The sequence below is a fragment of the Lemur catta genome, chromosome 8, assembly GCF_020740605.2.
Source record: "Lemur catta isolate mLemCat1 chromosome 8, mLemCat1.pri, whole genome shotgun sequence".
In the NCBI taxonomy this organism is placed as follows: Eukaryota; Metazoa; Chordata; class Mammalia; order Primates; family Lemuridae; genus Lemur; species Lemur catta.
In genome coordinates this window covers 2,522,125-2,535,348 of record NC_059135.1, presented here as the reverse complement: position 1 = coordinate 2,535,348, position 13,224 = coordinate 2,522,125, and the positions used below count along the sequence as shown (strand labels likewise).

General features: G+C 51.7%; 1 protein-coding gene across 3 annotated transcripts in view; it reads left to right on the top strand.

Moving 5' to 3' along the window:
- Positions 1 to 7,911: 7,911 nt before the first annotated feature.
- Positions 7,912 to 13,224, top strand: part of TRAF3IP1 (TRAF3 interacting protein 1) — a 60,802-nt gene continuing 55,489 nt past the window's right edge. For 2 of the 3 annotated variants that reach the window (XM_045558657.1, XM_045558659.1), the window contains exons 1-3: positions 7,912 to 8,133; positions 11,539 to 11,607; positions 12,069 to 12,230. In XM_045558657.1, the coding sequence (XP_045414613.1) occupies positions 8,011 to 8,133; positions 11,539 to 11,607; positions 12,069 to 12,230 (354 nt within the window). In that variant the 5' untranslated portion in view covers positions 7,912 to 8,010. The remainder of the gene's footprint in view (positions 8,134 to 11,538; positions 11,608 to 12,068; positions 12,231 to 13,224) is intronic. The other variant, XM_045558658.1, reaches the window with a different exon arrangement.

Below are 13,224 nucleotides of genomic sequence, written 5' to 3'. Positions count from 1 at the left end.
CTCGGCCATCCGAGGCGAGCTGGGGCCGACCCCCGCCGCCCTCAGGCTGAATGTTGGCCTGCGAAACCCAGATTTGCTAGTTATTTTTGAAAATATCTATAAACTTACCTTATAGATGAGGAGCATGAGTTAACAGTCTCCCTCTTTAGGGCAGTGTGTTTCTGTGAGCGTATATGGAGAAGAAAAACCAAAAGGAATGTCCACGCTTTTCCAGTGCCTTCCTCTGGGTGGCGGGATAGGGGTGGCGCTAGTTTCTTTACGTTTTTCCGTGTGCTTCATGTATTCTATAATAAGCACTTATTACATGTTGTATACATTATAAATTCTACATGATACACATTTATATGTTACAATAGGCATTTTTATAATTAGAAAACATAAATACAGTTTTAAATGTTATAAGCTATTAAATATAAAATAAAAAGCATGTTCAGAAGGGGACGTTCAGTGGCAGTGTAAACCGGCTTGCTTTGTTAGCAGAGGTGCAGAATGAGAACCAGCGCAGTAAAAAGCAAAAGCCTTGAATCCTTGGTATTGTGAAGTGTTTTTATTTGACTTCTGTTCACTTCCCAGTTTTGTTTTCAATAATTAGATGTGAGTTTCATGCTATTTTGAACAACCGCTGCCGGAGATTCACCAAGGTTACATTTATCATCCAGACCGTTGCAGAAACTGGAAACAAAGTGGTACAAGAGCAAAAGCCAGAAGACCCAGACAAGGAAACAATTCCCAGAGAACAGCGTGGCAGACGCAGACCAGGCCAACTGTGAGGGCAACACACGCGTGGCTAGGGGGAGAGCGGTGAGCCCAGACGGCACTGAACATGCGCAATGTTTGGGGGCTTTTAAGAGTCAGGCTGGGACAAAAATGCTACAGAAAGGTAAAAAATGAAACGATGGGCACAGATGTTCTGTGAAACGACAAGAAAGCTGAGGTGGCAATATTGCTGCAGGACAAAGCGAAATCTGTGCTTCTCTCGGTCTGTCTCACTACTGCAGCCGTGCAAACACAGGTGCCCGCGGGAACACCGGAAGGGAGTGCGTAAGCACGTGTTCCTGCTGGGCTGGGTGGAGGGGAGTGTTTGCCAGGCTCCGACGTGGTCTTCCTGTTTCACTGTGCAAACAATCCGGGAGCTGCTAATCCCTGTGCTCTTTCTCACCTGGATTGTTTTTAAACCTTCTCAGGGTGTTTGCTGGAAGGCCGTGGATCTCTGAGGCTCTTCCTGGGGGAGTCAGGGCAGTGAGGAGGTGGCCCTGCCCCTGGTCAGGACTCTGGGCCAGCGTCCCCAGCGAGGTGGCAGTGCCCTTGGGGTCAAGTGTGTGCGCCAGGGGCTCAGCAGGGCCCTCATTCTCTGACGTCCAGAGGTGCCAGGTTCGAGCATGGGCCTCCTTTCCCCAGAGCTCACGGTCCCCCATTGGTTGGCACCTAGGCCTGGCCCTGTGTATCTGTATGTCACCCAGTGTGGACACTGGGTCCTGAAATCAGGGCTGGGCAGGGGCTGATTAGAGGCCTGGCTGGCATAGGGTGCGAAGACTTCACCTGTACCCAGCTTTACTTTCTGCTCATGCCTGCGGAGCAGGGTCTCACGATGCCTCCCACTTTGGTTTTCCAGCTTCTGTTCTTCCTTGTCCTCCCTCTCTGCCCACCTGGGACTCCTGAGTTCTTCTAAAACTCAAAACTCATCAGGCAACTGCCCTTTCAGGCAAATTTTGCCTGGGGCAATGGAGGCTTTTTTGCTCCTAGGAATTAAGGTCTTGTCACTTTTGGCTACAGGTTTAGGAACATTCTCCAAATCAGTTCAGAACTCACTCAAAATAAGAGTTATTTCTCCATTTTCCTGGTTGGTTTGTTTGTTTATTTTTACTCTTTTCTCCCAACTTCTCTCTCTCCCCCAGCATTCAGGACACCAAGATTTCAGGCCATGTTGTGTGTAACTCCAGGGATCATCTTTCATTTAGGACATCCTGTGTGGGCCAGCAGGGTGCAGTGCCAGCAGGGTGCAGCGCCTTTGATGCCTCGTAGCAGGAGGAACTCACCCCAGGGCTTCTCCTCCTGGAACCTCCCTCCAGGGCTTTGGAGGGTGCTCAGGCCAAGGCCGCATGACACCTAGGACAGCCGTGTCTGTCCTTGGTGGCTGTGGGCCTACAGCTGTGTGGCCCAGAGTGTGTGTGTGTGTGTGTGTGTGTGTCTGTGTCTGTGTCTGTGTTGTGTGCCTGTCACCAGGGACCAGCATCTTTCACTGGCATCAAAAGACTGACCCATTTTCAGTAATAACCTTTGTGTAGCAGATGAAGCCATTGTTTGGTTTGTATAGCAGACCTGAAAGAGTCTCCGGTTGAGCCGGGTTTGTGTTTTAGAGAAGTGGTGAAGTCTTAGCAGGTGGGAAGGAGGCTCGGCCATGGCTCTCCAGTGAAATCTTACCTCCTTTCTTTCTGGAAAATTTCCAAGACCCCATCTGGAAGCATCTCTTCTAGGATTCTGGTCTGTCTCTTTCCTGGGTTAGATAGGAGGAAGGTTAGTGGGATGAGCTGTGGCCTACCACCGTAGCTGGCGTCAAGGTCTCAGCTATATTTTGCAGTCTAGATTCCCCCCTCCCCCTGCTCACACCTCTGCTGGCCTTGGCCACTTAGCTGGTGGGAGGATGCAGACCCTCGTCCCGGTCGCCATACCCTCCTCAGGCTGTAACTGCGGCACTTGTTCGTTTTCCACAAAAACCTGGCAGGATGATACCAGGGGAGGTCTCGAGGCCCACCTGGGTGCCAGATGTCTTTTGCCCACTCCGTTCCAGAGCCCTGCCTGCTCCTGCTGGTCAGGGGCAGCTTCCCCCACTAGGATGCTGACTCCTGTCCTTGCCTGCTGGTCCTGTGGCACAAAGAGCCTGAAGAGACCAGTGACAGCCATAGCTTACAGCCCAGTGGACCCCTTTCTGTGTCCTTTGGTGGAAATGTTCCCCCTGAGAGGACCAGGCTGCTAGACCTGCAAAGGCCAATGTGGAGGGGATGAGAAGTATAAATTCTTCAAATGGGTCCTTGGAAGGGATGGTCAGACAGCTATTCCTACTTTGACCCCTCGGTTCTCAGACCTGTGCATTTCATCCATTGGAGACGGTGATTTATGATGGTCACTGACTTAGGGTATATTCTGTACCCAGCTGAGCCTGCAAGAGGCCCACTCCATCACGCACTCGGGCTGGTGGCTTCTGCATGGAGCGGTAAGTCAGGGACCCAGTGGATCCCACGGGCATGTGTCAACGCCACATCTTCTTTGCTGAAAAGTGAGTCTTTGGGTCCAAAGCAATATTATGTGGTGCTGATATCTGTCAATCAAACATTCTATAAACCTGCAGAGAGTGTTCATAAGGGCAGGAAAGACAAACCCATATTTGGAATATGTATGGGATGGAACAAGTCCAATGTAATTAACTTTTTGCCCAGTGGCCAGTTGGGTTCCTCAGGGCAGGGTTTGCACCGCGAGCTCAGCTTTGGTTTCTGTTGCTCTACCTAGATCAGCCTTGGTGAGTAGGAGCCTGTGCTGTTGGGCCCATGCTGTCCTGCATCCCTGCCACCATTGCTACTCACTGGCCGATGACAGAGGCAGGCTGATTTCAACTGGTCAAACCAGCTGCCTGCTTGGTTGTTTAGTGCCTCTTCCGTGGGGTGCGCTCTGGTGGTGCTAGCCTGGGACACAGGCACCTTCACACTCCTGTCCACCCCGACGGGTCTGTCTGCCTGCATGACTCTTCCATAACCTCCTCGCCTGCAACCTTTGCATTTTCCAGGCCCAGACCAGCAGCTGCCAAGTCTTTTGCCACTGTCCATGGGTCTGAGTATGTTCTTACCTCCAGCCACTTCTCTTTGTACACAAAGTGGATAACCAAGTCTGCTGCCTAAGTGAGGTGGGCAGAATAACAGCCCCCAAAGGTGTTCATGTCCTAAACCTCAGCACCCATAAATATGTTATGTTACATGGCAAAAGGGACTTTGCAGATGTCATTAAATTGAGGATTTTGGCCAGGTGTGATGGTTCATGCCTATAATCCCAGCATGTTGGGAGGCTGAGGTGGAAAGATTGCTTGAGCCCAGCAGTTCTAGATGAGCCTGGGCAATATAGTGAGACCCTCTATCTACAAAAAATAAAAAAGGTCCCCATACGTGGTCATGCACACCTATATTCCCAGCTGCTCTGGAGGCTGAGGTGGGAGGATTGATTGAGCCCAGGAGTGAGCTACTACTGTACCATTGCACTCCAACCTGGGCGACAGAGCAAGACGCTGTCTCTAAAGAAATTAAAAAAATTAAAAATAAATAAATTGAGGATCTTGAGATGGGAAGATTACCCTGGGTTATTTGGGGAGGGGGGCGATTTAATAGTAAATGTGCTTAGAGTGATATTAATGTGCTTTATAAGCGACAGAGGGAGGCAGGAGGACCAGAGTCCGGGGAGGAGATATGAGGCTAGAGGCAGATGTTGAGATGTTGTGATTTCTGGAAAGGACTCGAGAGGCAAGGGACACAGGCCGCTTCTAGAATCAGGAAAAGGCAGGGAAACAAATTCTCTGGACTCTCGGAAGGAACACAGCCCTGACAACACCTTGACTTGAGCCCAGTGAGACCCATTTTAGACTCCTAACTTGGAGAATTGTAAGATATTAAATTTGTGTTGTTTTAAACTCCTGAGTTTATGGAAATCTGTTACAGACGTAGCAGTGAACTAATGAGTGAGACTGGGAGAGGCATCCGCTCACCAACGCCTTTCAGGAAGACCCCCTAGCGGCAGCGCTCCGTTTCCAGGCATTTATCAGCTCACACTGAGCCGACTCATCTATGATCCAAGCTCAGCCTATTCCTTCCCCATCAGCTGGCCATAGTGACACCCCCCAACCCAGCACAGGAGTTGGGGACGTGAGGGATAGGCCATGGTGCAACAGGGGTAGATGATAGGAGAGTCTTGTGTGCTTTTCTTTCGGCTCTGGCCCTGCTCATGCCGGGTCCTGGATGTGTCCCTCTCATGTTGTATCGGATTTCTGTTTGGATGCCTGACCTATGACTTGGAGGGTCTGATGGAACCCAGCTCAAGATGGGCAGCTCTGATGGCACAGTTGTCATGTGGCATCTCATGGTCAGGCACCCCTGCTCTGCTAGGGTGCAGAGGCAGGCCAGCAGCTATTTTTATTTGCTGCAGACACTATGGCCTTGCTCTGGAATCCTGGGGATCCATGTCGTGATTCTCCTACTGGGCTTGCCATGAAGTTACCACAAACTTAGTGGTTTAAAGCAACATGGCATCTTTTCCCACCATAGGTACTTCTGGAGCCACAGAGTTTTCCAGATCATATGGCCTAAGTGGCTGGGCTGCTGGCACCACAGCCAGCACCTGCTGCAGGTTCTTCCTTGCTCTGGCCTCACTTGGCGCTGGCAGCCTTTCACACCACTGGGCAGCTGTGACTGAGCAGCATCTCATGCATGGCACGTGCTGCCTCTGGAACCCAGAGAGGCCACCGAGAGCCATCATGGTAAAGGGGTGGGAAGTGCAAAGTGCAGTCTTTGTTCTTTGATATCTGTCATGATCCAAACCACTGGACCCCTAAAAACTCTAAGCTGCTCAACAGTGCGGACCTGCACTGGGGACAGAAGTGACCTCTGGGCCCTCTAATGGGACACAGTCAGCTGTTCGGTCTGCTGGCCTGACATAATGTATTTGTCCAGCAGACCCACTTTCCCCTCCTTCTTTACGGCAGGGCTGCAACTCCTTCACTTATGACAGCCATGGTTTTTTGCAGGCCTCCAAGAGCCATTCTAACAGCACATTAGCACTGTCTCCCTGGGTGCTTGCCAGGTTCATAATCCTATGTCATGAAAAGTCTTCCCACATTGATCAATTCTGTTTTCTCCAACTTTACGCTCTGACTTCTGCTGGCTCCAGCACCCCTGGGGTGCAGTCCTGTGTGTGCGCTGCTGCTCCTGCCGGTCTATGTCGGGTACAGCCACAGCTCCTTTGGAGCACAGTCTGTTCCTCCCTTAGCAGGTCAGCACGTCCCCACAGGCTATGCTGTGATTTCACACTTGTGATTCGCCTGGTGTCAGGAGGTGGATGTTGGGGTCTTGAAAGAAGCTCAAGACAGAGATAGACTCAGTGATGGGGCAAGAGCATCTGAGCTGGACTTTGGAAAGGTGGAGACCTTCTTTTGTACCCCAAGCTGGGGAAACAGCTGCAGCAATCACAGGAAAGGCCCCCTACCTGTGGGAGAAATCTGTTTTTGCTAGGCTTCCTGGGCCTAGTTCACTTACCTTCTGCCCAGTGGACAGACATTGGCTGCCATGGTTAGGGTTGTCAGTCAGACTTAGTAAATAAAAATGCAGGATGCTCAGCTAAATTTGAATTTCAAATAAAAACCGAAAAATCTGTTAGTATAAGGATGTCACGAATATTGCTTGGGATATTCTTATAGTATAAACAAATGTTGCTTGTCTGGAATTCAAATGGAAGTGGACATCCTGCATTTTATCTGGTAGCTCCAGCCCCAACCCCCATTGCCTGGGTGGGTCCAGGGCTGGTGAGCCCATCCGCAGTGCTGCGGGACTTCTCCCACCTGGTGGCTGCTCCCCAACCCCCCCAACCGCCCCTCCTCATCCTGACCCACATCCTGGGCTCTTGCAGATGTGGAGTTCATGAGATGGGGACAAGTCAGCCTCCCCAGGCCTTTGTCTCTGGGAATGTTTGCCTCCAGGTGAGGGGAGGTAGGGCCTGGGAGGCACATTGCTTTGTGGGTCTCTCTCCTGGAGTGAGTCATAGCCGTGGTTAGCATTCATTCAGAAACTGCTTATTTCAAAAGCATCTCCTGCCTGCCTTTTCCGTTTCAAACGCTTTCTTTGTTGTGATTTTCTACAGTCCTTTAATCAATTATCTTTTTTTATGAATGACCCTTTTTTGTGTTCTCTGCCTTTCTGCCCAGAGCTTTTATGACTCTGAGAAGCTTAGGGGTAATTTAGGCCACATGGCCCCACCTCCCAGTCTGGAGCCTTCAGAGCTGCGGGCTCCAGGCGGCCTCTGCCCCGCCACCCCCAACCCCTGCCCCGCCGCGGGGAGGCCCTGGTGCCAGGTCTCTTTCCGGAGTCAGGAATCCTTAGCTGCATCTTCTCAGACCCCCTGGCCTAGGGCAGAACCAATGCTTCCGGAAGGCTGCAATGGCCAGGGACGTGTGTGCTCCATGGCCACCTCCCCCGAGTCAGGCTCTCGGCAGGGTTGGGTGACTGCTCCCTTGTCCCGGACGCTCGGAGACCCCGACGCGCGGGCAGGCTGGAGGTTCTCCCAGAGCCAGTCGGGCCCTTGCCCTCGGGGCCCCCAGGCCTCCTTCGCCCCCGGGGCCCCGCTCTCCACAGGCCTGTGGAATAATGGAAATGTTAGGTGAAAAAGACCCCCGCATCTATTAATGGATACATCGTGTGCAAACTTCTGGCAAACCAATGATAAAAATAAACTCTCGAAGGCAGCCAGAAACATGATAGACTGGAGAATAGAGGGTTACAGAAGACCCAGAAGCCACATCAAGTACGAGACGGGACGGTGTATTTTCTATTCCGTGTCTCTGGGGTAACACAGTCCGGCCCCTCCCGTGAGCCGATGCCCACGCGACCCCCGGACTGCGAGGCTGGCGGCACAGTCTGGGAAGTCAGGCAGCTGTCGCCCGGGCCGCCTGCGAGGGCGCGCGCCCGCCTCCGCGGCCGCGAGAGGGCGACACAGCCCGCGCGCGGACCAGCCCTCCCGCGGCCCGGCGCGGCGCGGGCGAGCGGTGGGCGGCGCGGCGCGGCGCGTCCGTTGCTAAGGCCGCGCAGCCCTGGCGACCGAACGCCCTGCGGCCACCGCGCAGGCGCCGTGGCGGGCGCCGGTGCACTGTGGGATGGAAACCCGAGCGGCGCGTCACGGCGGGGCCGGCGGCGGCCTGGGACCCGGGCTCAGGCTCGGCGGGGCCGGCGGAGGGCGCGGGCGGCCAGCCGGGCGGCGGGCGCCGCCATGAACGCGGCGGTGGTGAGGCGGACGCAGGAGGCGCTGGGGAAGGTGATCCGGAGGCCGCCGCTGACGGAGAAGCTGCTGAGCAAGCCCCCGTTCCGCTACCTGCACGACATCATCACGGAGGTGGGCGCCGGGGGTCCGCGTCGGGGCCGGGCGTGGGCCGGAGGTCCGGGGCTGGGCCGTCACCTGGGTCGGGGTGCGGGGCGGGGGCCGGGTCTGGGCGCTGGATCTGCGCCGGGGTGCTGGTCGGCCCAGGGTCGGGGTCAGGGATCCGTCAAGGTCAGAGGCTGGGGTCGGGGCGAGCTGCGTGCGGCCCCTGCCTCGGGAGCCCGGCCTGCAGTCCGAGGGGCGACCAGTAGGCCCAGTTCTTCCGGGCCCCCGCCCTCACCATCCCCCTGGGCCGCCTCTTGCGGGGAGGCTCCCGGCCCCCGAGGGAGCATTCTTATTTCTTTCCCGCCTACCTGTGTATCTCTTTAGTGCACGTCTTCCATTCTGCCTGGCAGAGCAGTTTCTGTGTCCCCCGCCCCCCAGCCCTGTGACATTCCTGTCCTGTACCCTGCAGCAGGTAGCACGTGGAAGGTGCTCCATAAATCTTGGGAGAATGGAATTAGTTTTCTCTATACTCCCCCCAGCCCCCAATTTCCCTCCACGCCGCATTAATAAATCCCACTGGGTGAATTTATTGGAGGTGGTTGTAGGGGTACCTGACAGGAAAAACCGTAAGAGAGCAGTGTAGTATTTGTTGATAAACTGCACAATACGCACACATTGAAACTGGTTGTCTGACTTGTCCCCACTTGAGGTTGGTGAATTCCTCAGTGGCAGAGACTGTAGCTTATTTGTTAGCACATCTCGGGTGAGCTGCACCGGGCAAGGTATATAGAAATGACACAGTAAACATTCCCTGTTGAATGGAATCTGTCAAGGCTCCTGGTAACTCCCAGGTGTGTCGCCACAGAGGGGGCAGTGCCCATTTCCATGGTGCCGCTGAGGGCACTCGGGCTCTTCGGGGTTTAGGAGTGAGGTTGAACTTGCCGGCTTCCAGTGGTAGTCTTCCAGCTGTCTCACTCTGTTGCACAGGTTGGGCACTTTATTCTTCCACAGACACTGCTGTACTCATTTCTGCCCTCTTGCCTTAGCTTATGATGTGTGTGCTCCTGGAATGTATGACTCTGTTTAAAACCCTGCTGTGCTTTCTTGGAAATGCTCCTGAATCCACCCACATCCCAAGGGCTGTCTGCAGTGGTCGTCTCCTCTTCTTCCAGCTAATGCAGCACTTGCAGCCTGTCCTGCCTGTGTGGAGGCCCTGTGGGAGCAGGACAGTGTGCTGCGTCACCAACCTATGAAGTAGGCAGGCTCTGTCCTCTGGCCTGGGGAGAACAAGTAAGAGTTAGCCCAATCCACTATGGTTGGCCCCCAAAACCTTTTATCTTCTGTGTTAGTCCTGTCTGCCTCACGGAATGCAGAGCTGTAGGAGGGAGACGCAGGCTGTGTGCCTCATCCTGTGGGCCTTAGGGTGGCAGCTCAGTGACTACCCGGTGGTTGCCTGGAGGGCATCGTCATGGGAGAGGAAGAGGAACATTCAAGTGGGCACTGACTCTGTTGATCAGGTAGACGGATTGTGTGGAATGATTTTCTTCCACAGACTTTTGCTAAGCTAATGCTGAAATTAATTTCGCTACCTGTCTAAACATAAATACATTAATTGTCACCTACTTGATGAAGATGTTAGAAGGACTGACATACTGGAAAGCATTTTCAGATAATAGGGGGAGAGCCTCCTATGAAAAAAAAATTTTTGAGACAGAGTCTTGCTCTGTCGACCCAGTTAGAGTGTGGTGGTGTCATCATAGCTCACTGCATCCTCAAACTCCTGGGCTGAAGTGATCTTCCTGCCTCAGCCTCCCCAGTAGCTGGGAGTACAGACACATGCTACTACACTTGGCTGGTTTTTCTATTTTTTGCAGAGATGCAGTCTCGCTGTTGCCCAGGCTGGTCTTGAACTCCTGGCCTCAAGCAATACTCCCACCTCAGCCTCCCAAAGTGCTGGGATTACAGATGTGAGCTGCAGCTCCCAGCCCTATGAAAATTCTTTACTGTCCCTGAATATTGTATTCAAATCGCCATGTTAGTATTTTAGCTATAGCTAAAGTAATTACCTCTTTCATTAAGCTAAGCATCAATCCTGTGACATTAATGTCTCTTGTCACTTTGAATCATTGCTTACAATTTTAACTGCCAGCATCTTGAGAAAACCTCAACAAGGACAGAGTGAAAAGTTAGAGGAATGTTAAATGCAGGATGCTCTTAATATTCCACCTACCTTCTCAAGAAAAAAAGTAGCATGGCTCTTAAGAAGTTTGGTGTGGAATGAAAACTTCTAGGTTAATTAATAGCTAACTTGATGCAAATCAAATAGTTGTAGCTTGATTCCAGAGAAGGAGGCTGATATTAGGGTGGGACTATCTTGTTTTTGAAACATGTCTCTCAGTAATAATACCTGACCTGGCACACACATGTATGGACATACCTGTCCTCACTACATACTGTGCAAACTGTTGGGGAAGGGACCCAGCTGTTCTGTTTCGTTTTGTAGCAAATGCTTGTTGCTATCCATTGTATTGGTTTTATAGTAACCTACTGCATTTTGAAAAACTTTGGTCTGAGAGAGCCCAGGGCCTGGGGTGGGAGGGAACAGAGAAAATCACTGCCCTAAAAGCTGATTTTAGGGATAATTAGGAGGTACAGGTTACCTGAGGGGAGGGGAGGGGAGGAGGGAATGGAAGTCATGGGGTGCTCTCACCCCACTCTCCTAAGAAGGGACTAACAACAGGTAGTGAGAAGAAAGACCCCTCTGGAACTTCCAGTTTTAGAAACCCAGGCTAAAAGTTCCTTTTCTTTCTGGAATCCATTCCCTCCACTGCACCTGAGGGACTCCTGCGGTCAGGTCCCTCCCCACCTCAGAACTGTCCTGGGCCTCCTTTTGGTCCTTAGGCTAAGTTCCTGCTACTTAGTGGCCCCGGAGGGCCTCTAGGTCAGGCCCGTGTATCTCTGGCTTCAGGTTCCTGCCGTCCCACACTTTTTTCAATCCCTAAAACAGGATCCTTTGGGGGCCCTGGACCTGGTACAGGCTATTTCTTTGGCATGTGCTTTCGAAATGCCCCCTCCCCCAACTCTTCTGTAAACCTTCTGGGCTCAGTTCCTGATTTCTAATGGGAAGCTTTCCCTGACACCCCCGCTCCCTCCCGGAGTGTGGATTAGGTACAATCCTGTGTGCTTCCTTAGCGCCTGCAAGGTGTTTGTAATCCTTACCTGTCTGTCTCCATAGCCAGACTGAGCTCTGTGAGGACCAGGCCGGGTTCTGCCTGGCACAACACCCTGTGTAGTAGATGTCAAGTATTTGTTGAGAAAGTGGATGATTCGAGTCTTGGCTGCCAGTGGATTTTGACAGGGGTTCAGTGGACGAGGCTGATGAAGAGGCTGCCTTGTGAAGGTTTATTTATGATGGCCTCTCTTTATCTTTTGAAGGTGATTAGATTGACCGGTTTCATGAAGGGTCTCTACACAGATGCTGAGATGAAGTCTGATAACGTGAAGGTAGGTTTGCGGGGGGGGGGGGGGCGGGGGGTGGTGGTGGTCCTTCTCCCCTCCCCACCCTCTCCGTGACGTATGGGGACTTTCACAGGCTGTGGACTGTGGCATGTATCATTTATATGCTGAAATATGGTTGGGATACAAGTTCTATTACTTCATGGACTGATGTACATACCTTTCTCATTTTATTTTCTCATTTGTGGCAACTGCATATCATGCTAATTTTATTCACTGAAAAATGGAATTCATATTTCAAAGGTTAATACTAGCCCATCACTAAATTAAAAGCTTTAATGAAGCGCTTTTTGTTTTGTTATAAAAGGTCAATATTTCAAAATTTGTCATAAATCTAAAAATAGCTTTTTAAATAAACAGGATCTATCTTGTGCCTATAGAACAAACTGAAAATAATACAAACTCTTTGAAGTATTTTAATATTTGTATTTTAAATGGAAACATTTCAGGATAAAGATGCAAAAATTAGCTTCCTACAGAAGGCCATAGACGTGGTTGTAATGGTTTCAGGAGAGCCATTATCAGCAAAACCAGCTCGAATTGTGGCCGGGCATGAGCCTGAAAGAACAAATGAGCTACTCCAGATAATTGGAAAATGCTGTCTCAACAAGGTAATACTGTAGTACTGGCATTTTGAACTTACCAGTTTGAGTAACAAGCAGTGGAGGGTGAGTGTCTTCAATTTAGTGGGATAGTTTAAGCAAGAGTTTCAGTGGTGTCTGTTGAACACTGTGCTTTGAGTCTGATCCCACCTCTTCTGGAGCTCCAGAGTTACAGAATGATTTAAAACTGAATAATAAAACAAACAAGGCTATGTTACACACAAGTTGATCAAGCTTTAAGTATGAAATAGGGAACTTTACAGGCACTTTGCTTCAGTCCTGGTGGCTGGAGGCTGCATGCCCAGGCTTCCAAGCCCTCATTCCTTCTCCTTTGGGGCCTCCTTTGAGGACAGGTGGCCTAGCCAGGGCCAGGGGCCTACAGCAGCTGCTTTTCCTCTTACTTGGGCATATGGGAATCTCTGTTCTCTTCCTGCATTTCCAGCCTCTGGTGTCTACCTCCCTCCCTCTCCCTCCTTCCTTCTTTTCTTCCCTTCCTCCCACTCTACCACTGTTCCTCTGTCTCCTGGTTGCTGTTTGAAGAGCTATACTGTCTTCAAAGGAATCCCGTGTCAGTCGTACAAGAGTAGATTTGTGCCTTCCTGAGCTTCTCACTGTGGGCTGGAAACTTGGGTGTCAGGCCTTCTGGTTAAGTTGAGCCTGGGCCACGTTTGCCTGGATGTTGGAGGAGGTCACCCCCAGGGCCTGCCTTCTTTGTCAGGCCAAGTAGCCCTCATGGAGGAGTGGAGTTGGATCTGTACCCAGAGTAAAATTAATACAGCCCTTCCTGTGCCCAGTGGGTGGTTGGCTGGGGGCTAACCTTAGATGTTAGGAAAACGGGAACAGGTGGGTTTCAGTCCATGTAACAGCAGTGGGGTGTCGGGGTGCATAGTGGAGTCAGGCTGTCTCCTAGGGGGTCTTGAAAGAGCCTTGCCCTGGCATAGGCCCACAACTCGGGCTTAGAGACTTGAGGCTGATTTTGCCGGTATGTTGGCTTCTGTCCCCA